The 24,212-nt window shown below is 30.8% G+C and overlaps 3 protein-coding genes across 3 annotated transcripts; all 3 read right to left on the bottom strand.

The window, feature by feature from the left end:
* Positions 1–646: 646 nt before the first annotated feature.
* LOC135959281 (cytochrome P450 4d2-like) lies at positions 647–5,598 on the bottom strand. Its single transcript, XM_065510409.1, has 6 exons — positions 5,403–5,598; positions 4,954–5,340; positions 1,797–1,866; positions 1,544–1,734; positions 1,100–1,474; positions 647–1,035 (listed from the first exon to the last, which is right to left on the bottom strand). Exons 1-6 carry the CDS (start codon positions 5,563–5,565, stop codon positions 692–694), a joined length of 1,530 nt encoding a protein of 509 aa, XP_065366481.1. The 5' UTR covers positions 5,566–5,598; the 3' UTR covers positions 647–691.
* A 2,453-nt stretch (positions 5,599–8,051) lies between these two features.
* LOC135959283 (cytochrome P450 4d2-like) lies at positions 8,052–14,137 on the bottom strand. Its single transcript, XM_065510411.1, has 6 exons — positions 13,954–14,137; positions 13,499–13,885; positions 9,188–9,257; positions 8,923–9,113; positions 8,487–8,861; positions 8,052–8,399 (listed from the first exon to the last, which is right to left on the bottom strand). The coding sequence occupies exons 1-6, from the start codon at positions 14,114–14,116 to the stop codon at positions 8,062–8,064; spliced, it is 1,524 nt and encodes a 507-aa protein (XP_065366483.1). The 5' UTR covers positions 14,117–14,137; the 3' UTR covers positions 8,052–8,061.
* Positions 14,138–20,646: 6,509 nt separating this feature from the next.
* Positions 20,647–23,822, bottom strand: LOC135959284 (cytochrome P450 4d2-like). Its single transcript, XM_065510413.1, has 6 exons — positions 23,643–23,822; positions 23,184–23,570; positions 21,845–21,914; positions 21,582–21,772; positions 21,145–21,519; positions 20,647–21,083 (listed from the first exon to the last, which is right to left on the bottom strand). Exons 1-6 carry the CDS (start codon positions 23,803–23,805, stop codon positions 20,746–20,748), a joined length of 1,524 nt encoding a protein of 507 aa, XP_065366485.1. The 5' UTR covers positions 23,806–23,822; the 3' UTR covers positions 20,647–20,745.
* Between the last annotated feature and the right edge of the window lie 390 nt (positions 23,823–24,212).

The raw sequence follows: 24,212 nt of genomic DNA, 5'->3' as shown, positions 1-24,212 counted from the left end.
AAACATTTCAAATTGTTTGGTGAAAAAATAGCTTTGTAACTTGTTTTCTTTTAGTTTCATCGCGGTTTTGAAACTCTAATATAAGCCAAAATACCGCTAAATCACCGTTAATACGAAATAATTCAAATTAGCCTTATTGATACCTTTTACCGTTTTCAATCAGTAGTCAATCTTATTCCAAATAGATAAACACTGAAACGAAATTTAAAATGTTTCCGACTCAATTCAAAGAAGAGCAGAAATCTGTTCGGTATTTTTTTTAAAAGGGACCTTGGATGTTACAGTAAAATTTCAAGGTACATAGAATTAATGTTATCAGGATTGCCGCTTAATCTTATGTATGACTGCTCAAACAGTATTCCGAGGGGACATTGTATGTGGCTAGGACCGATCTTGCCCATTTTCAATAACAATAACAAACCTTATCAACTGAGAGTATTTGTGGAAAATTGTAGCTAACTAGCTCCTTTAGTTAAGGCCGTATCGTGTTTTCAACAGACAGACAGACATACAGAAAAAAAAGCAGAAAACAAATATTTAACCAAATAAGTTTAAAACAGAACCTATATTTCATCTAATCTGAAATTTCACTAATAAATTAATAAGATTTTTTTATGATTTCTTTACATTATAAATAATACTGCTTATATTTTATTACTTTATTAAAAGACACACTTGCTTTCCCTTCAGATCAATGTTGTAAATCTCTGGGCTTAAGTCCAATATGCATGCCAGTTTTTGAGCGTAATACAACATTAATCAACGGCTTAACATCAGGTCCCAGCGGTAACAATTCAAAATGACGCAATATTTTCGATACAATACTTTTTGTTTCCAACATGGCAAACTTTTGCCCTATACAGTTGCGTGGTCCCGCCGAGAACGGGATATAGGCAAAGGGGTGGATTTTTTCATCGCTGGTACTTTCAAAGCGTTCGGGTATGAAATCATTGGGTTTAATAAAATAATCAGGATCACGCATGATCATAAACAAAGGTATATCTATATTTGTATTAGCAGGTATGGTAATATCGCCTAAGGAGATTTTAAAATTAGTTGTTGACATTAACAAATACAAATAATTAAATGAAACACTTACCCACTTTAACATCTTCTTGTATTTGGCGACCAATAATAGGTCCGGGAGGATATAATCTAACGCTTTCCTTTATGACACATTCCATATATTTGAGCTCTTGTAGGTCACGAATTGTCACTGGTTTATTTTTGTCAGTGCCTATAACTTCTTTGATCTCCTCCACCAGTTTTTGTTGGATCTCGGGATGGCGGGCTAACAAATGTAGAGTAAATGATATGCCACTGGCTGTGGTATCATGACCAGCAACCATAAATGTATCAACTTCTTCGCGTATGTCCTTATTGGTCAAAGGCACACCATTCACGTTGGATTGCAATAAAACATCTAGTAAAGCCATGCGTTTTTTGGTATTTAATTCGGAATCCTCAGTTGCAGCTATAAAATAGATATAAGATTCAGATTTCAGTTAAAAAGTTCATAGAAATCATTTTAAAAAATACTAACTTTTCAAAGAGCCATCTTTTAGCGATTGCTCGAGAGCCGCCCTTCTTTGTTCTATAACATTTATGGTGAATTCATGCAAAACTTTAATGCAACGCTGAGACTCTTGGTATTGTTTGGGGGCCGTTAAGCGGAATAGCAAATCAGTTCTTTGCAGAGGTCTAATGAAACGTTCTGCCAATATGCGACCAAGGCTGCAAAGGTGTGGAAAATAATTGTTTTAAATTAATGGAATTGTATAATTTGAAAAACTTACCTGTCTATGGCTAGGACATATTCCAAACCAGGATTTTCTTGGGCATTTACTTTAACACCCATGGAAGTCTCTGAAAGATTTCAAATAAAAAAAGGATTCAATAATTATAAAAATGTAAAATCTTAATGAAACATTTTGGTTGCTAGCTGGTAGGGTTCTATACCGATCAGACCGATATGCTCTCAAATAATGGCGGCTCTATCAAGCGACCGCTGTACCAAATAATTTACATTAATTATAACAGCGATTGATTTACTTTGAATGTGATGAACTTAGAACCCTGCTCCAGTTTTTCCATTACAGGCAACATTTACCCGATTCGTTTATGACGATGCACAGTGGTTTAGACACTTTTTATTGGAAATAATTCAATATCTTGGGAATTATTGGAATATTGTTACGAAATTTCACATGATTTGAGCTGAGGTGTTTTCGCTAATGGGGGCCAGTACGTAGCCCCTCAAAGTTGGTCACCTCGGGTCTCAATTTTTTTAAAAAAATCGCCAAAAATTCATTTATTATCCGAATGATCTGAAATTTTGAATATAAATAGTCCTTGAAGGATCTACAAAAAATACGCAGGTTTATTGATTTATTTCTTTTAATTTTGCTCGATCTTTTTATGGTTTTTTTGATATGGCGGGCCTACGGAAGGTCGAAATTTATTTTTAAATTTTTTAGAATTTTTTACTCAAACCGACATTTTTTTTAAATATGCCAAGTTTGGATAGGACTGCGGGGTGGTATGTCCGCTTAAGTGAGCCAAATTTTTCTTTACACGCTTTTGCATTAAGTTATCTTTCCGGATCATATACAAATTCTATATAGTCCCAAAGAACTGAACTAGAACTGAACTAGAACTGAACTAGAACTGAACTAGAACTGAACTAGAACTGAACTAGAACTGAACTAGAACTGAACTAAAACTGAACTAGAACTGAACTAGAACTGAACTAGAACTGAACTAGAACTGAACTAGAACTGAACTAGAACTGAACTAGAACTGAACTAGAACTGAACTAGAACTGAACTAGAACTGAACTAGAACTGAACTAGAACTGAACTAGAACTGAACTAGAACTGAACTAGAACTGAACTAGAACTGAACTAGAACTGAACTAGAACTGAACTAGAACTGAACTAGAACTGAACTAGAACTGAACTAGAACTGAACTAGAACTGAACTAGAACTGAACTAGAACTGAACTAGAACTGAACTAGAACTGAACTAGAACTGAACTAGAACTGAACTAGAACTGAACTAGAACTGAACTAGAACTGAACTAGAACTGAACTAGAACTGAACTAGAACTAGAACTGAACTAGAACTGAACTAGAACTGAACTAGAACTGAACTAGAACTGAACTAGAACTGAACTAGAACTGAACTAGAACTGAACTAGAACTGAACTAGAACTGAACTAGAACTGAACTAGAACTGAACTAGAACTGAACTAGAACTGAACTAGAACTGAACTAGAACTGAACTAGAACTGAACTAGAACTGAACTAGAACTGAACTAGAACTGAACTAGAACTGAACTAGAACTGAACTAGAACTGAACTAGAACTGAACTAGAACTGAACTAGAACTGAACTAGAACTGAACTAGAACTGAACTAGAACTGAACTAGAACTGAACTAGAACTGAACTAGAACTGAACTAGAACTGAACTAGAACTGAACTAGAACTGAACTAGAACTAGAACTGAACTAGAACTGAACTAGAACTGAACTAGAACTGAACTAGAACTGAACTAGAACTGAACTAGAACTGAACTAGAACTGAACTAGAACTGAACTAGAACTGAACTAGAACTGAACTAGAACTGAACTAGAACTGAACTAGAACTGAACTAGAACTGAACTAGAACTGAACTAGAACTGAACTAGAACTGAACTAGAACTGAACTAGAACTGAACTAGAACTGAACTAGAACTGAACTAGAACTGAACTAGAACTGAACTAGAACTGAACTAGAACTGAACTAGAACTGAACTAGAACTGAACTAGAACTGAACTAGAACTGAACTAGAACTGAACTAGAACTGAACTAGAACTGAACTAGAACTGAACTAGAACTGAACTAGAACTGAACTAGAACTGAACTAGAACTGAACTAGAACTGAACTAGAACTGAACTAGAACTGAACTAGAACTGAACTAGAACTGAACTAGAACTGAACTAGAACTGAACTAGAACTGAACTAGAACTGAACTAGAACTGAACTAGAACTGAACTAGAACTGAACTAGAACTGAACTAGAACTGAACTAGAACTGAACTAGAACTGAACTAGAACTGAACTAGAACTGAACTAGAACTGAACTAGAACTGAACTAGAACTGAACTAGAACTGAACTAGAACTGAACTAGAACTGAACTAGAACTGAACTAGAACTGAACTAGAACTGAACTAGAACTGAACTAGAACTGAACTAGAACTGAACTAGAACTGAACTAGAACTGAACTAGAACTGAACTAGAACTGAACTAGAACTGAACTAGAACTGAACTAGAACTGAACTAGAACTGAACTGAACTAGAACTGAACTAGAACTGAACTAGAACTGAACTAGAACTGAACTAGAACTGAACTAGAACTGAACTAGAACTGAACTAGAACTGAACTAGAACTGAACTGAACTAGAACTGAACTAGAACTGAACTAGAACTGAACTAGAACTGAACTAGAACTGAACTAGAACTGAACTAGAACTGAACTAGAACTGAACTAGAACTGAACTAGAACTGAACTAGAACTGAACTAGAACTAGAACTGAACTAGAACTGAACTAGAACTGAACTAGAACTGAACTAGAACTGAACTAGAACTGAACTAGAACTGAACTAGAACTGAACTAGAACTGAACTTGACCTGAACTTCTCAAGAAAAAAAGTTTTTAAACCACTGTGCGATGGTCGAAACTTCGATGGTGCAAACCGAGTCATTGTATATTCCCACATTGAAAGCTCTGGTAAGTTCCTGTTAAAAGCTACAAATTTCATTTAAATAGTTTTTTCCGGAGTAAATCGATTCTACTTCGAAAAATTCACAACCGTTTTCGAACATTAAATTCCTCATTATTTAAAGACCAGACGGATCTAAGAACCTTGTCTCCCTGATATTTCTTCCAGGGCGACTTTTCTACTTACCCGCTATAATATCCAATGCACACAAACACACCACCGGAAATATATCAACTGCGGTTTTGCCATCAGCCTTTTCGTACAATTTCTTCATCATAACACTGCCCTGCTGATCGAAAATCTCCACAAATTCTTCAAGAATTTTGAAGTGGAAGGTGGGCGTTATAATTTTACGCCTCGAATGCCATTTCTTGCCCCAACTCAGCAGTAGACCGCGACCCAACCAACTCGCCATAAAATCATATAAAGTACTCTTTTTCAGCATCTGTTGGCTGTTCAGAACAATCTCCAAATATTTGGGATCCAATATAACAACAGTCAATTGATGCAGCACCCACAAGCGATAGATTTTACCATATTTTCTTTTAAAATCATGTATAGAATCAATAACATCTAAAAGATAACAAATTATAGTTAAGTACTTATTTTAGAACTTTAATTGTATTCAAACTTACTATCACTATTAACATGTCTCAAGTCCATAGCATTGCCTAGAATAGGCATTACTTTAGGTCCCGGTATACACGATTTCTCCAACACATCATTACGATATTTTTTATTGATATAGTCCCACACAAATAAAAGGGCAATTAAGCCCATCAGCAATTCCGTAAACATGGTGCTAACTACAGAGTAAAATTACTACTAAAAATCTTCATTGTAACTAAAGGGTTTAAATAGAGACTCGTCTAAGTGTATATCAGTTTACTTTTTAATGATTAAGGTGGAGCAATTTGTAAACAAATGATATATTTGGTTTTTTTCATCATTTATATAGGTTGATGTTTTTTCCATACAAACTTGTGGTTTTGAAATAATTTGCTTAATTTAAGAACTACAGTAAGCCAATATCCATGGTATGTTGATTCACTGGATTTTATAATAATTCTAAAGAAACGATCACCTCACAAAATAGTAGTCGTGTGATCGATGGTGTAAGTTTTTGATGACATTTCTGCATGAATACTTGCTATAAATATATATAATCTCATCGTTCAAGTACACAGTGCAACACATAAAATACAAACTCCATTTCGAATATTATAATATTGGAAAAAGCATTTTCACATATTCAAACTTTGTTTTACATCAAAATTGGAAATTATACTGTTGGAACGAATAAGAAAAAGTTGAAGACAAAATCATATATTTCAGTTTTTATTGCCCCACTTCCTGTGCCACGCTCTGATGGTGTCGATCCACCTAAACCCCCGAGTCCTTAGTTATGTCCATATGGGCTCTCGAAAGTGTTTTCTCCTTGCCATCCAATTTGCAAAATCCGGAATGGATTACATAAATTGGGATTATCGCAACGGAATTCAGAATTTTTTTACCTCATTTTAGAAGCAGAGAAAACTCACACAGCTGAACCTTAGCTCCACGGCATACCGGAAACCGCAAGCCGAATGCATCTATGACATTGAAATTACATTTTCTGCATCACAACTTTGATGATTTCTTATACTAATTGTCCACCGAATCACACGAACAAGGAAAACGATTCCATCAGCGATTCAAGGCTATATTATCAAAAGATTGACTTGTCATTCCTGAGCGTTACGATTTCTATCTTATGTTTTCCGATACATACGATGCTTTAAACATACTTTCACAAATCCAACTGTGTATGACTTAAAAATGAAGGATTTACATTAGATGGCGAATCTTTTGAACGCTGTTTTTATACCACCACCATAGTGGGGAAGGTATATTGGGTTAGTGCTGATGTTTGTAACTTGCCTAAATATTGTCCCAACACCCACCTTAAAGTAACCAATCTGATCAGGATCACTTTCTGAGTTTCTCCTAGCCCCCATACGATTGCCCTATCTGAAAATAGTTATGCTCTCATAAATACTGTTACGAAATTGTACTTGAATTCAAATATAAAAGTAGCATAATGCTTTCAAATAGCAGTGCTGTAATAGCAAACTGTATGCATTATTAACATTGAATAAAAGCTTTCAGTTGACCATTGATCGTAAGTATGACAACGCTGTTTGCTGCGACCGTATATTCGAATTCGAATATTCAGTTAAAGAACATTGTAGAAAGTACACCACAAATGGCGTATGTATTAGAAAGCTTTAGAATATACGAGCTTTGACAGTTAAAGAGCAATCTAGAGTGCAGATGGCAGTGTTATAAATAGTGGCAGAGGTTGCAGTCGTTAGTGAGTTTATCAGAGACGCCTTTCGAATAAACATCAACTGAGTGACTTAAAGTGTGCTGTATTTTTCAAGTGAATTCGTGTACATTATTAAGTGTGTCTGTATTTCTGCGAATTTATAAACGTGTATAAAAAAAACATTGAGTGACTATTTAATTCTGTTGTTGTACATTTTAAATAAATAAAGAGTTGTTACAATTTTCAAACTTCTAAACGGCTTTTATTTGCAATCAAAAGTATCCGGTTTATTTAAAGGAAATAAACCAAACGTTTTGAAAAGGTTAAAACGTAACAATAGATTAAAATTCGCAATTCGAAAATAAAGAAAAACTGTGATCACTCATATTTCCCACCAACATTTGATTTTTATAACGAAAATTCCAATATATGTATCTAAAATTGCTTATAATTTGTAAACTACAGGGCCTAGAGCGATAATAAAGAATATCTGTGATCACTCGAATTTCCCATCGGAAGTCATTATGCTCGTTTGCGAGAACCAGTGCTTTTGCTGGATAGCAGCTATTATGATGACAGCTTTATAGAACTTTATCTCAAATTCTTATACTTTTGAGGGTATCGGATTATCTAATGAATAATGGGATCGGTAAATAATGTGTTGTGTTATTCACAAGTGAATTAAATCACAACAAATTTCATTGATTTCGTTTACCAAAGTGGCAGCAGATAAAAGTACCAGGTACAAGAACCTGGTATTTTTACCTGTCCAACTTTTGCAATACCTCCCCTTCCTAATCAGCTTCTCTTATAAATGTTGAGAAGCTAGGGCAGTCATATAAAAAAAATTACCAACCTATTTTTATATAATTTTTTATTCCTTATCTAAATATAAATAGAAGTACAAGTACAAGATAATACTACTTTCATAAACTAAAAATAATAATTACATACACACATCGTGTGCCTTTTTTAGTATCAGCCTTTTACAAATCTCGAGGTCTAAGTCCAACATGTATACCAGTTGTGGAACGTAAAATTAGATTAATTACCGGTTTAACATCTGGTCCCAGCGGTAATAATTCAAAATGACGCAACATTTTCGATAAAGTACTCTTCATTTCCAGCATGGCAAACTTTTGGCCAATACAGTTGCGTGGTCCCGCCGAGAAGGGAGTATAGGCAAAGGGATTGATTTTCTCATCGCTTTCGCTCTCAAAACGTTCGGGTTTAAAGTCATCGGGATTTGAGAAGTAATCGGGATCACGTAAAACCATAAATAGAGATAAACTGAGATTAGTTTTAGCGGGTATGGCAATGTCGCCTAAAAGGAATAGAAAAATTTTAAATAAAAATCCAGAAATATAAAGTTTTTTAAGATATAAAGTTTTTATAGAGTGTTAATACTAACCCACTGTTATATCCTCGGTTATTTCCCTGCCTATGGCAGGCACTGAAGGATATAATCTTTGACTTTCCTTTATAGCACATTCCATATATTTCAGATCTTGTAGCTCACGATATGTAACCGGTTTATTTTTGTCGGTACCCAGAACTTGTTTAATCTCCTCCACTAGTTTCACTTGGACCTCCGGATGGCGGGCTATTAAATACAAGGCAAATGATATGCCACTAGTAGTGGTATCATGTCCCTCAAACATAAAAGTATCAACTTCTTCGCGTATATCCTCATTGGTCAAAGGCACACCATTCACAGAGGATTGCAATAAAACATCTAATAAGGCCATGCGTTTTTTGGTATTTAATTCGGAATCCTCAGTTTCAGCTAAAAAATAGATATAAGATTTCAGTTAAAAATGTTTAGAAATAATTTAGAAAATACTTACTTTTCAAAGAGCCATCTTTTAGCGATTGCTCGAGAGCCGCACGCCTTTGTTCTATAACATCTGTGGTGAATTTATGCAAGACTTTAATGCAACGCTGAGATTCTTGATATTGCTTGGGGGCTGTTAAACGGAATAGGACATCAGTTCTTTGCAGAGGCTTAATAAAACGATTCGCCATTATGCGGGCCACACTAAATATTAGTAAAGGAAATTTAGTTCAACAGTTTTTTTTTTTTTAAAAGGCAAGTTTATAGATAAAACTTACGTTGTTATGGCTTGGGCATATTCTAGGCCAGGCTGTTCCTGGGCATTTACTTTAACACCCATGGCAGTTTCTGAAATAAAAGTTACAGACAATTTTAAATGAACTAGTAAACACCCTGTTAATATTAAAATTTTTGTCTAGAAATCTTATCATAATCTTAACATTATCTCAGTAATAATAAAAGTTGTTTGGCCTAAATTGAATTGCTTTTTATAAAGTGTTTTAATTTAATCATTGTTATTTTTATTTGCCTTATCATTTTTTATATTATTTGCATTAATAACTCATGTCTGGATATCTAAAAGTGGCAAGTCATGACAGATATAAGTTAAAGATAAAAGTTCATTGATATTGTTACATGTTTAGACTTGCAGATTTAAAGAAATTTCTATGTAAAATTTAGGACATTCTGTTATTTACTATGTTAACTCATTCATTACCTTATGTAAACAATTCAGTTTCTCCGATTTTAGAGAAATTTAAAAAAAATTTAAATATTTTAAGGAAATTTTCATAATTTTTTAATCCCAGCCTTTTATTAACAAGAACTAGTTTTTGGAAGACTATTTCTCTATAATTTACATTGTTTACATTATGTAAACAATTAAAAAAATTGCAGATTTAAAGGAATTTTTGGGTAAAATTAATGTTATTTTATTTTCTACCCTCTTTACTGTATTATTTACAATGTTTACCTAAAGTAAACAATTAAATTTTGGGATTTTAAAAAATTTTTTAAAAAAATTTAAGAAAAATTTTATAATTTTAATCAGTTTTTCATTATATACTCGATTCTTTACATTATTTACAAAAAATCAACTATTAAAAATTAAGTGCAAACGTGAAATCGTATTTCGAAGACTATTTCTACATTATTTACATTGTTTACCTCATGTAAACAATTCCACAATTTGCAGATTTAATGGAATTTGTAGGTAAAGTTTATGAAATTCTATTGTTTACGATATTTATTCCTTACTTTACATTATTTACTCTTTGTAAACAATTAATTACTTTGAAATTTTTAAAAATTTAAGAAAAATCTGCTAATTTTTTTCAGTTTCTTATTATTTACTCAATTCTTTACATTATTTACATAATGTCAACAATTAAAATTAAAGTTATTTTTTAAATCCCTGCATTTTGTAAACATGGAAACATATTTAGGAGACTATTTCTACATTATTTACATTGTTTACCTGATGTAAACAATTAAACAATTTGCAGATTTAAAGGAATTTGTAGGTAAAATTTATGACATTCCACTCTTTATCTTATTTACTCTTTACTTTACATTATTTACTCTTTGTAAACAATTAATTATTTTGAAATTTTTAAAAATTTTAAAGAATCTATGAAAAATAACATATTTTTTTCAGTTTTTTATTATTTACTCAATTCTTTACATTATTTACATAATGTCAACAATTAAAATTAATGTTATTTTTTAAATCCCTGCATTTTGTAAACATGAAATCGTATTTAGAGGACTACTTCTACTTTATTTACATTGTTGACCTGATGTAAACAATTCCACAATTTGCAGATTTAAAGGAATTTGTAGGTAAAGTTTATGAAATTCTTTTGTTTACCATATTTACTCTTAACTTTACATTATTTAAAATTTGTAAACAATTAATTATTCTGATTTTTTTAAAAATTTAAAAGAATTTATGAAAAATCTGATAATTTACTCAATTCTTTACATTATTTACATAATGTCAACAATTAAAATTAATGTTATTTTTTAAATCCCTGCATTTTGTAAACATGAAAACTTATTTAGAAGTTTAATTCTACATTATTTACATTGTTTACCTGATGTAAACAATTTCACAATTTGCAGATTTAAAGGAAATTGTAGGTAAAGTTTATGAAATTCTACTGTTTACCATATTTACTCTTTACTTTACATTATTTACCCTTTGTAAACAATTAATTATATTGAAATTTTTAGAAATTTTAAAGAATCTATGAAAAATAACATAATTTTTTCAGTTTCTTATTATTTACACAATTCTTTACATTATTTACATAATGTCAACAATTAAAATTAATGTTACTTTTTTAATCCCAGCATTTTGCAAATATGAAAACATATTTAGAGCACTATTTCAACATTATTTACATTGTTTACCTGATGTAAACAATTCCACAATTTCCAAATTTAAAGGAATTTGTAGGTAATATTTATAAAATTCAATTTTCTACCATATTTACATTTTACTTTACATTATTTACTCTTTGTAAACAATAAATTATATTGAAATTTTTAAAAATTTCAAAGAATTTATGGAAATTTTGTTCAGTTTCTTATTATTTACTCAATTCTTTACATTATTTACATAATGTCAACAATTAAAATTAATGTTGTTTTTTAAATTCCTGCATTTTGTAAACATGAAATCGTATTTAGAAGACTATTTCTACATTATTTACATTGTTTACCTTATGTAAACAATTCCACAATTTCCAAATTTATAGGAATTTGTAGTTAAAATGTATGACATTCTATTCTTTACCATATTTAATCTTTACTTTACATTATTTAAACTTTGTAAACAATTAATTATTTTGAAATTTTTAAAAATTTATGAAAAATTTTCTAATTTTGTTCAATTTCTTATTATTTACTCAATTCTTTACATAATTTACATAATGTAAACAATTAAAATGAATGTTATTTTTTTAATCCCAGCATTTTTCAAACATGAACACTTGTGTAGAAGACTATTTCTACATTATTTACATTGTTTACCTTATGTAAACAATTCCACAATATCCAAATTTAAAGGAATTTGTAGGTAAAATGTATGACATTCTATTGCTTACGATATTTATTCCTTACTTTACATTATTTACTCTTTGTAAACAATTAATTATTTTGAAATTTTTAAAAATTTAAGAAAAATCTGCTAATTTTTTTCAGTTTCTTATTATTTACTCAATTCTTTACAGTATTTACATAATGTCAACAATTAAAATTAATGTTATTTTTTAAATCCCTGCATTTTGTAATCACGAAAACTTGTTTAGAAGTTTATTTCTACATTATTTACATTGTTTACCTGATGTAAACAATTCCACAATTTGCAGATTTAAAGGAATTTGTAGGTAAAGTTTATGAAATTCTATTGTTTACCATATTTACACTTTACTTTACATTATTTACTCTTTGTAAACATTTAATTATTTGAAATTTTTAAAAATTTCAAAGAAATTATTTAAATTTTGTATAGTTTCCTATTATTTACTCGATTCTTTACATTATTTACATAATGTCAATAATTAAAATTAATGTTGTTTTTTAAATCCCTGCATTTTGTAAACATGAAAACTTATTTATAAGTTTATTTCTACATTATTTCCATTGTTTACCTGATGTAAACAATTCCACAATTTTCAAATTTAAAGGAATTTGTTGGTAAAATTTATGAAATTCTTTTGTTTAGCATATTTACTCTTTGCCTTACATTATTTACCCTTTGTAAACAATTAATTATTTTGAAATTTTTAGAAATTTAAGAAAAATCTCATAATTTTTTTCAGTTTCTTATTATTTACTCAATTCTTTACATTATTTACATAATGTCAACAATTAAATTAATGTTATTTTTTAAATCCTTGCATTTTGTAAACATGAAAACTTGTTTAGAAGTTCATTTCTACATTATTTACATTGTTTACCTGATGTAAACAATTCCATAACTTGCTGATTTAATGACATTTTTAAGTAAAATTGATGGCATTCTATTGTGTAACTTCTTTGCTACATTATTTACATAGTTTACCTTATGAAAATATATTTTTTTAATTTTTATGAAATTTTATAAAAAAATTAATATAAAATCCCATAATTTTGTTTCGTTTCATAATTTTTACTCAATTCTTTACTTTATTTATATAATGCCAACTACTCAATTAAAGCTATTTTTTATATCCCTGCCTTTTTTAAACTTAAACAAGTGTTTAGAAGACTATTCTTTAATTATTTACATTGTTTACCTTATGTAAACAATTCGAGAATTCGCTGATTTAAAGAGATTTTAAGTTGAAATTATCATAGAATAGAATAATTTACCGTTTTTACTTTCTTTTTACATTGTTTACATCATGTCAACAATGTAAATAAATTTTGTTTACATTTTGTAAACAATTCAAAAACTTTTACATTTGAAGGAAATTCCATTTAAATTCGCGAGATTTTATAACAATTCCACCAATTATCTTATTCTTTACACTATTTATTATATTCTTTACATTGTTTACAAAATGTAAAGAAGTGTTAAAAATAAAAATTTCTTCACTTACCCGCTATAATATCCAAAGCACACAAACACACCACCGGAAATATATCAATTGCAGTTTTACCATCAGCCTTCTCATACAATTTCTTCGCCATCACAGCACTTTGCTGATCGAAAATCTCCACAAATTGTTCAAGAATTTTGAAATGGAAGGTGGGTGTTATAATCTTACGTCTCGAATGCCATTTCTTGCCCCAACTCAACAGCAGACCACGACCCAACCAACCCACCAGAAAATCATATAAACTACTTTTCTTAATCATTTGTTGGCTGCTCAAAACAATTTCCAAGTACTTAGGATCCAAAATAACCACACTCACTTGATGCAGCACCCAAATGCGATAAATTTTACCATATTTTCTTTTATAATCACGAGCAAACTCAATGACATCTACAAGATACAATTGAAATGTTAAGTAATCGTTTAAATTATTTTTTTTCATTCAGTTTCATACGCACTATCACTATTCACATGTTTAATATCCAAGGCATTGCCCAGTATGGGCAAAGTTTTAGGTCCTGGTATACCCGATTTATCCAATACTTCACTGCGATGTTTTTTATTGAAATAATCCCATATGAAGAGCAAGGCAATCAAGCCTAGCAGTAATTCCCAAAACATGTTGTCAGCTGAAGTACACAACTGCTACTGATAGTAAAACGTGTAGAGGCTCGTCTGAATATTCAGTATTTAAGATTAAATAAACCGGTGTATTTCTGTGGTGGACTTTGATAACATACATTATTTTTTGTTTAATCATTTATTTTGATTGTCTTTTTAGATAAAGTTGTTCTGTTTTTTTTTGTGTATTTAATGAATTGTATTTATATTTTAAGAGATACAGGAAAATGTTTAACATATGAATGTTTTTCTCTTTGTGATTGAGCTAAATTTGTTAAAAATATAACTTTAAAAGAATTGTTTCATTGAATAATAAAACAGTTGTGAGATCATTTGTATCGCTAACAATTAGATACTATTACATCATAATTTACCACTGTTTCATCATATAAATATGAAATGTTAAAAAAGTACCTTTTTATAACCTTTGTCATGATTTTCCGAATATATAGAGATATAAACAAAAACCTACAACTACCTCAAGCATGTGCCCAAAATATTTACAGAAAAGTTCACTTTTGAAAGCTTGATAGAACTATGAACACTAAAATCTGTCAGATAAACTTTCAGAATTGTCCTCCAAATTGATCCATATCTGTGAAACCCGCTTAAAGAGCATTGCACAGTGGTACAGAATCAGAGTGCAATATTTGTGAAGACTGTGTTTTAAAAGTGGCATATTTTTTAATCTAATTGAGATATTGATTTGAAATTTTTTTTGTAGGACCAAAAATTTGCTCATAGGGTCCACATTTCCTTCGGGGCTGGGAAAATACATTAGGAATAAATAGAGAATACATCAAGGTTTAAAAAGCTGCTTTTCGTTTTCTGATCCCAGCTTTGGGATTTTAGAATAAGTGGCCCAAATTTTAAATTTTGATAAAAAATATATAGGGGAATTGCCGAAGGATGTAGGGTCGACATATTTGTAAAGTAGGACATGGTTTTTATACCAAAATGTTCTCCATAAAGATGCCTTAAACATAAAATTCCTCGTCATCAAATTGTCGCTGCCTTAATTTCATAAAATTCTCTTCAGTAATCCTCATAAAAATTTTCAATATTTTTCTTCTCTGCCAGTTTAGAGGAAAAAATTCCACTAAAACTCGCCAAAATCCCTATATTTATACTACTGTTATATACACTTAAAGAAATTTTTTTTTAATAAAACAAGTAAGAGAGCTATATTCGGCTGTGTCGAATCTTATATACCCTTCACCAAACAATACTTCAAAATAAAATTTTTAAATATTTTAAATAAATTAATTTTTTTACAAAGTTCTTTTTTTATTTTTTGAAAAAAAAATTTTTTTCGGATTGTATTTTTTAATTTAAAAATTTTTTTTTTAGTTTTTTAAATTTTTTTTAACATTTAGCGAAAAAAAACTGGGTTAAAAAATATTTTTTCCGATTTTGACCTATTGTAGGTCCAACTTACTATGATCTTATATACGTCGTTGCGAAGGTCTTTGAAATATCTATCATTAGATAGCCATATTGTCTATATTAACGACTTAGTAATCCAGATATACATAGGTCAAAAATCGAGGTTGTCCTGGTTTTTTCCATATATCTCAGCCAATTGTTGACCGATTTTATCGATTTTAAATAGCAACCGAGCCGGAAGAATTTCGGAGATATTGATGTATGAATCGTGTATGTAGGTTATTTGGGGGCTTCGGAAAGTTGATTTCAACAGACAGATGGACATGGCTTAATCGACTCCGCTATCTATAAGGATCAAGAAATTACAAACGGAATGACAAACTTATATATACCATTCTCACGAAGGTGAAGGGTATAAAAAGAGTTAAGTCACCTTTTCGCTGAAGAAACAGCAAAAATCTACTATTTTTTGAATTATTTAACTGAAAATCGTTTATTTTTCGATCCATACTTGATATTTCTCTGAAATATTTAAAATTTCAGTTTTTAAATGCCTATAAATTGGAAATAATATGTGATAAACAGCACACGCAAGCATGTTTTTTTTAAAATTCTAGCTGAGCGCTTTCCAAAAATCTTTAAAATCGAAGATACCCTACTTTGAACCCCCTATAGCTCCGCCTCTTTAGAATTTATAGGGCCCATTTTAATAACTTTAAGTCGAATACTCCTTGCCTACGCTCACGTCAATTATTTTTCAGAAAGCGGAGTTGAACACCTACATTATAAGCGTAAGTAAATTTCGTCTGTCTTACAAAACATGTAAAGAAAACCATATGAATTTGATTTCCCATATTCTATTTCGCAATAATGGTATGTTAAATAAATGATACAGTAGAACTTGGAAATATAAGATTGCTGAAGAAGCTCTTAGCAGGTTAGAAAATGCATTCCAATTTACCAATTGTCGAAATTACTTTACAATGGTATTCTTTGAATTCTTACAGAACTTGAGCCAAATTAAATTTACTTTCAAATTAATTTGAAATTTTTAATTTTTGACCTTGAATTTCGCATTATTCCAATAATTTATATGTTATTGTCTCAATCTTTCTTAAAATAACATGGCGTTTTCTTTTCTAACTAAAAATGTTGCCTTTTTTCTGCCCTCTCTTTCAAATATGTTGCAAATTATTTGTTGTAGATTATTTTGAAATTGAAGGTATTTTATTTTCAGGATGTATCACAATAAATAGGGGAAATTACTATTTAAACAATCAATAGTTTTGTAAATTATATATTGACTAATTTTTGAAAAGTACTACTATTAGTAGGGTCTTTCAAATGCCTTTAACATGATAGAAAATTTATCTACAATATATAATATAAAAGATTACACTGGTAATGCAGTCGTTGTTAATTACAACAGCGCCTATGATAAACTGAATATTTCCAACCTGCTGTTACTATTTATATGTATACACAGTGACATCTTCTAGTAGTTTCATGAATTATCTATTTCTAGAGCTCTTAGCAGCTTTAATGTTAATGTTAGCAGCTCTAACAGTTAATCTTGTTATACTTATAAACAATGTTAATAACAGTGCGTTAACAACGTTGTTGATAAGTAGAAGTTTCTAGCACTTGAAATGTTTATAAACATCATGCAGGTTGAAAGTAGACCGTTAAATTCAAATCGTTAATTTATCAAAAATGGTTTCCGTTCGGGCAACGTTTCTCTCGCTTCGCCCATTTTACGGTGAGGCCCATTTCTGGATAAATGGGTACGTCAATAAACAAAATTGTCAAATTTGGAACGGTACAAATCCACATGAGATCCAAGAGCGCCCAAGCATTCATCTTATAAGGATATAAGTATATAATTTTTGATTCTACGACCAATATTTCGTTCTAAAGTGAATAACAAAATCTATAATCGATTAAAAGTCAAATAAAAACTATCAAAACGTGACCCAGGATATGTTAGCTTAACAATCACAATAATAAACTTCACGGTCCAAATATTATTGTCAAGGTTAAGAAATGTAATATATTTTTATTAAAAAAAAAACTAAAATAGCCAATTCAGACTCAAGATCCCGTTAAATGGTTAATTTGAGACGATTGAAATGAAACAGAATTGTTTGTTAGTTCTCCATACACCTTCAACAAGTACTTATTTCCTCAAAACAACATTTTGCATTGATCAAAGTGTAAATGTAGGTGATAAGAAACAATGGGAAAGCACTGATAATCCGGGTCCAAGTTAAATAGATTTATTTGCATATTGATTATACAAAATGGAAGATGACTAAAGTTTGTAAAGAAAACATACAGTGGAGGGTAAAAGTCAAGAGAGTTAGAGAATAAACTTATTATTATGAACTTTGTAGTGAAATTAAACTCAGATGTATGAGTATAAGGAAATAAACGATCAATTGTAAGCGAGAAATCAAAAGCTATGATTAATAAAAGATAACAAAAAACATAGCCCCCTGATTCCAAGTCGAACTCATCATACGAAAATCATGTCATCCGTAAGGAAGACAACATAAATTTACGGCAGCTGGAGACAAACGCAGCATTTTTCCTTACAGAAATCACGATTTTTGTATGATGAGTTCCAAATTGAAAGCTGGTTTGTTTGAGTTTTGTTCTGTTTTAATCATAGACTTTTTTTTTCCGACTTTTTGATCACTTATTAGATCCATTGTAGTGTAAAGACATGAAAAAAAATGCTCGATTTTTTCCCTCACCCCGAAAGTAACAAGGATTTCTGTAAAATTATTGAATTACACTGTGTGTAATTTTTGCAAGAAAGTGATAATTTTCTCAGGCTCATATCTTACTGTGCACATATAAAATCAAAAAAACTTCATCTTCATGATTAAAATCGCAAAAAACTTAAAAAAAATTTAAATAAATTTAGAAATAATTTTTTTTTAAAGCTGCCTAAAAGTATGCTTTAGTTTATAATAATTTAATAGTTTATGGCCCAAAACACTTGATTCCTTTAGTTTTTTTACTACTTATATTGACCTACCTAAACGTTGTTAAGAATCATTCCTAGGAAGTTCATATGTTCTAGAAAGTTGTTTATTGAGATCTTAGGTACATTTTTGTAGTTGATTGTTTCCTTGAATTTTGAACGGTTTGCTACCTATGGACCTGAACAGGGAAAAAAGGTAAAAAATCGAATTTTTTAAAGTTTTTTGCGATTTTTATCTAGAAGATGAAGTTTCTTGATTTTATATATTCTTTATGACAAGTGCTCCAACTTTGCCTCAGAGAGTAAATTAAAATTCCGAACTTTTTGAAAGATATGAGCCTCAGAAAATGATCACTTTTTTTGCAAAATAACACCGTGTCGCACTGTGTTATCAAAAGGAACTTAGTCAGTATAATGTTTTGTAGTTCTGAGTCCTAAATTCGCATATTTTTAGTAACGACTTTCTTGACGATAATGGGCGATTTATAGATTTAGCCGAAAAACTATTAGGAAAAGATTTTATCTATCCGTCCATTGCGAGAGTGGAATTTTGTACAAATATACAACTAATATCTGCATTTCCAGATTTAATACTTCTATGGACTTAGGCCTTAAGTTTAAATAAGTTTAACTGATTCTGTAACTAAAATATTAAGTAATAGCGCTCGGTTTTTAATCTATTGGTATCGGATTAATCTTGAACAAATGTTTTTGAGAGAGCCTCAAAAAGGCTTAGCACGATCAAGTAATTTCCGAGAGTCTTTTCAATTCTAATAAAATGTGTTTTTCGATCTAAATATTTTATGGCTACAATCAGAAGGATATTGGATATGGAGAAAACAAAACATACTTAGTAGGAGGTACAATCGTTCACAATTTTCGACTTTAACCATAGATATGCAATGGAGGAGGGACCTACTGGAAGAGAGACCCTAATGAAATCATTAAGGGCTCTATAGAATCTCTGGAAAATATCACAAGAGAGGCATGAAGCGGGTCGTTTAATAATTAAGTGGAGCCCAAACCATATTTTTGAAATTTTCTTAATTTTGAACCCGATTCACCAGAAATTGTAAACTGAAATAAAACAAATATCATTATTTTTTTAAAAAAGTTTAATCTTTAACAAGAATTTTTAGATTTCAGTTAACATTTTCTCTTAAATTTTCATTTGGTCAATTCACAAGGTCTCTTATCATGTCATATTGTCATAATGTCCTAATATTTCACAATGGTTTTTATTGTTTTTCAAGTAAAAAGTGTCCTAAAATAATAATAATCTGTATACTATATTTATTGTGTTATCGTAACCAACCAGTAGAGACCTTCGCCGAATGACTAAGAGTCGGTTAAGCCGAGCTGCCGAGTCGAGATATATTAAGACATTATGACAATATGACTGATAAGAGACCTTGTGAATTGACCAAGTATATATTTAAACAAGTAAGAGAGCTATATTCGGCTATGCCGAATTTTATATAACCTTCACCAAATTATACTTCAAAATACAAATTTTAAATATTTTTAGGTAAACAAAATTTATTTTTTTAATTTTTTGGAAAAAAAAATTTTTCGAATTGTTATTTTAATTTTTTAAATTTAAAATTTTTTTTTTTTAAATTTTGAATTTTTTTTTAATTTAATTTTTTTTTTAAATTTAAAAAAAAATTTGGAGAAAAAAGTTCAGATTAAAATTTTTCCGATTTTGACCCATTGTTGGTCCAACGTAATATGATCCTATATACATCGTTGCAAAGGTCTTTGAAATATCTATCATTAGATATCCATATTGTCTATATTAATGAATTAGTAATCCTGATATAGGTCAAAAATCGAGGTTGTTGTGGACCGTTGTGGACCGATTTTGCTGATTTTAAATAGGAAACTTCCCGAAAGTATGTCTGACAGAATTATTGAAGATCTGGATCCCGAAGATATCTGGGGTCTTCCGAAAATTAATTTCAACAGACAGACAGACGGACGGACATACAGACGGACATGGCTTAATCGGCTCCGCTATCTATAAGGATCCTGAATATATATACTTTATAGGGTCGGAAAATTATATTGTGGAAATTATAAACAGAATTATACACGAAGGTGAAGGGTATAAAAAAATACAAATCTCTTCAATAAAACATTTTATTCAATAAAGTTTTCTTTAAACTAAAAACTATATAATTTATTTACAAATACAAACTAATAAAAAAAATCACTAGATTTAAGTCCATAAATCTCTAAAAAAAAATATCATCTATAAAACTCTTGGTCTAAGACCAATATGAACACCGGTCGATGAACGTAAAATAAGATTAATTATAGGCTTAGCATCGGGACCCAAGGGTAACAATTCAAAATGGCGCAACATTTTCGATATGGTACTCTTCATTTCCATGGTGGCAAACTTTTGGCCAATACAATTGCGTGGCCCAGCCGAAAAGGGGGTGTAGGCAAAAGGATTGACTTTCTGGTTGCAATCATCAGAGAAACGTTCGGGTTTAAAGGCATTGGGTTCATCAAAATAATCCGAATCGCGCATAACAGCGAAAAGATTGATGTTAACACTGGTATTGGCGGGTATGACGACATCACCTGGTTTTAAAATACAAAGTTGTTATTCTAGTTTATTGTTTAAATTTTTAATCACACTTACCCACTACTGTATCCTCGGTTATTTCTCTGCCTATAACCGGTACCGAGGGATATAATCTTAAGGTTTCTTTGATCACCAATTCCATATATTTCAAATCTTGCAAGTCCCTAAAAGCCACTGGTTTGTACTTGTCGGTGCCCAAAACATGTTTGATTTCCTCCAACAATTTCTCTTGCACCTCGGGATGACGGGCAATCAAATAAAGAGCAAATGCTATGCCGCTAGTAGTGGTATCATGACCCTCAAACATAAAGGTATCAACTTCTTCGCGTATGTCCTCATTGGTCAAAGCGGTGCCATTAATCGTGGACTGCAATAAAACATCTAATAAGGCCATGCGTTTTTTGGTATTTAAATCAGAATCTTCAGTTTCTTCTAAATAGAAAAATGAATTAATATTTTTTATAGACTGAAACTGAATTGAATTATGTTTTTACTTTTAAGACTGCCATTTTTAATGGATTGTTCCAGTGCCGAGCGCCGCTGTTCTATAACATCTATGGTGAATTTATGCAGTTTGGAAATACAGCGTTGAGTTTCTTTAAACAATTTGGGAGCGGTTAAACGAAACAGAAAATCAGTTCTTTGTAGAGGACTAAACACACGATTGGCCGAAATTCTGGACATACTAGGATTGCAGAACAAGTTTTCATAGTTAATTTGAATTATTATTGGCGAATATTTCAGTTTGAATACTTACTTGGCTATGGCCTGCACATATTCCAGACCTGACTTCTCTTGGGCATTAACTTTTACGCCCATGGCAGTTTCTGAAAAGGAATAAAAGAAATCAGGTCATTGATTTGTTTGCAAATCTTTTAGAAAAATAGGTAATTTTCAAAAGTCTTGCAATGTTTTGGTTATTTTTTATAATCATCTCCGATTTTATTCTTCTATCCCCCATTAACACGAAGCCTGGTTATGGCCTAACTAATAGTTATACTGTCGGTTAAAAATATTTTTGTATGAAAACTGTCAGTTTAACAATTAGTTAATTCATAACCAGACATCGTGTTACTGGGGGTATGAGAATTGAAAATATGTATTGAACGATTTAGATTTCTGAAATCGTACTTCGAGTTCAAAGAGGAATGTGAAATCCTTAAAATATTCGAATGATTTTGGTGAATATTCTCAATTATTTCAAACAATGAACGCCAAAAAAGATGAAAAAAAAATCCGGTAAAAATTATTTTTCCCGATTTTGGTCCGAAATTCGATGACGTTATATACGTTGTTGGAAAGGTTTTTGAAATATCTAACATTAAATGTCCATATTGTCTATGTTAATGACTTAGTAATTCAGATATAGCTCAATAATGGGTCCAAAATCGAGGTAGTCGTGGTGTTTTGCTTATATCTCAGACGTAACTCAACCGATTTTCCCGAATTTAAATATGAACCGAACTAGGACTATTGCAGATATACTGATGTATCAATCATGTATCTAAGTTATTTGGGATCTTCGGAAAGTTGATTTCAACAGACAGACGGACATGGCTATATCGTCTCATCTATATATAAAGATCCAGGATATATACTTTATGAAGGTTATACAAAAATTGTTAAAAGCAAAAACCAGTTCTTTAATTTTAGATAATTCTGTTTAATTCTTTATCCAACTCTCCAGTTGCTTTCTTCTTCTGATTACAAATAAAGTTTAGACTTTTAGAATTTTAAACAAGTTTCAAAGATCCGGGCATCTCCAAAGTTAGAGCTAAAGTTTGCAAAATATTTACAAGATCCTGATTAAGAAATCTCTGGAGTGGAAACACATGTCCTATCATGAATTTTAAACACAAAGATTCAGTGGAAAAATATTCAAAATTCTGAAAAAGATCTCCAGTCTTTCTTAGATTCGGATAGGAAAACCTCACTCTATTTAAACTAGCTCCCATATGCATAAACAATTTTTAAATTTATCAAATGTTTAAAAAACAAAATTTCCATTCAAAATTTGTTTTATAAACCTTAGACAATTTTAAAAACTGTTTATGCATATGGGGGTAGATTCCTTAAAATCATATAACTTAACTTACCCGTTATAATATCCAGGGCACACAAGCACACCACCGGAAATATATCGATCTCTGTCTTGCCATCAGCCTTCTCATATAATTTATTCACCATAACACTGCTCTGCTGATCGAAAATCTCCACAAACTGCTCCAGGATTTTGAAATGAAAGGTGGGTGTAATAATCTTACGCCTGGAATGCCATTTCTTGCCCCAACTCATAAGTAAGCCACGCCCCAACCAGCCCACAATAAAATCATATAAACGACTCTTCTTAATCATTTGTTGGCTGCCCAAAATCACTTCCAAATATTTCACATCCAAAACAAAAACACTCACTTGATGCAGCACCCAAATCCGATAGATTTTGCCATATTTCTCTTTACACTGTTGCACAAAATCAATCATATCTAGAAATAATTTTAATTAAACACATTAAATTTTCCAATTTCAAATATTTTTTTATTCAAATTCCTGCTCACTTTCTGTATTAACATGTTTTATGTCCAAGGAATTACCCAATATAGGCAATGTCTTTGGTCCTTGTATTTTCGCTTTGGCAAAAACATCATTACGATGTTTTTTACTCAAATAATCCCAGACTAGTAGAAAGCCTATTACTCCCAAGATTAATTCTATGAACATGTTGTTTGATCGTTGTGTTGAATGGCAACTAACTGAATTTGGAGGCTCGTCTGAAGTGGTTTTTATGTCTTGAGCTAGACCACTTTTTATACCAGACGTTTTCTTTTTTTCGATAAGAGTGTATTGGTCGCTGATATATACAGCAGGTCTATCTATACCTAGGGATGTACGAGTTGGTGTGTATTAGTTTATTATATACTGATGTTTGTGCGTATAATTACTGATTATGTTTGAATTTCTTATGTGTTTTTTTGCAGAAGAGTCTTGGTATTAGTATTTGCATTTAATATTTAAAAGATATTTTAAAGAATTAATTCTTTATGTTGTAAATACTTTACTATTAATAATGATATTTAAATCAGTTGCGATCGTGATCCTCTATTTTTCTTTAGGAATCACAGGAGCCC

This window comes from Calliphora vicina, chromosome 4, assembly GCF_958450345.1.
Source record: "Calliphora vicina chromosome 4, idCalVici1.1, whole genome shotgun sequence".
NCBI classification, from domain to species: domain Eukaryota; kingdom Metazoa; phylum Arthropoda; class Insecta; order Diptera; family Calliphoridae; genus Calliphora; species Calliphora vicina.
The sequence above is the reverse complement of the archived record's forward strand: the minus strand, read 5'-3'. Positions and strand labels throughout refer to the sequence as shown.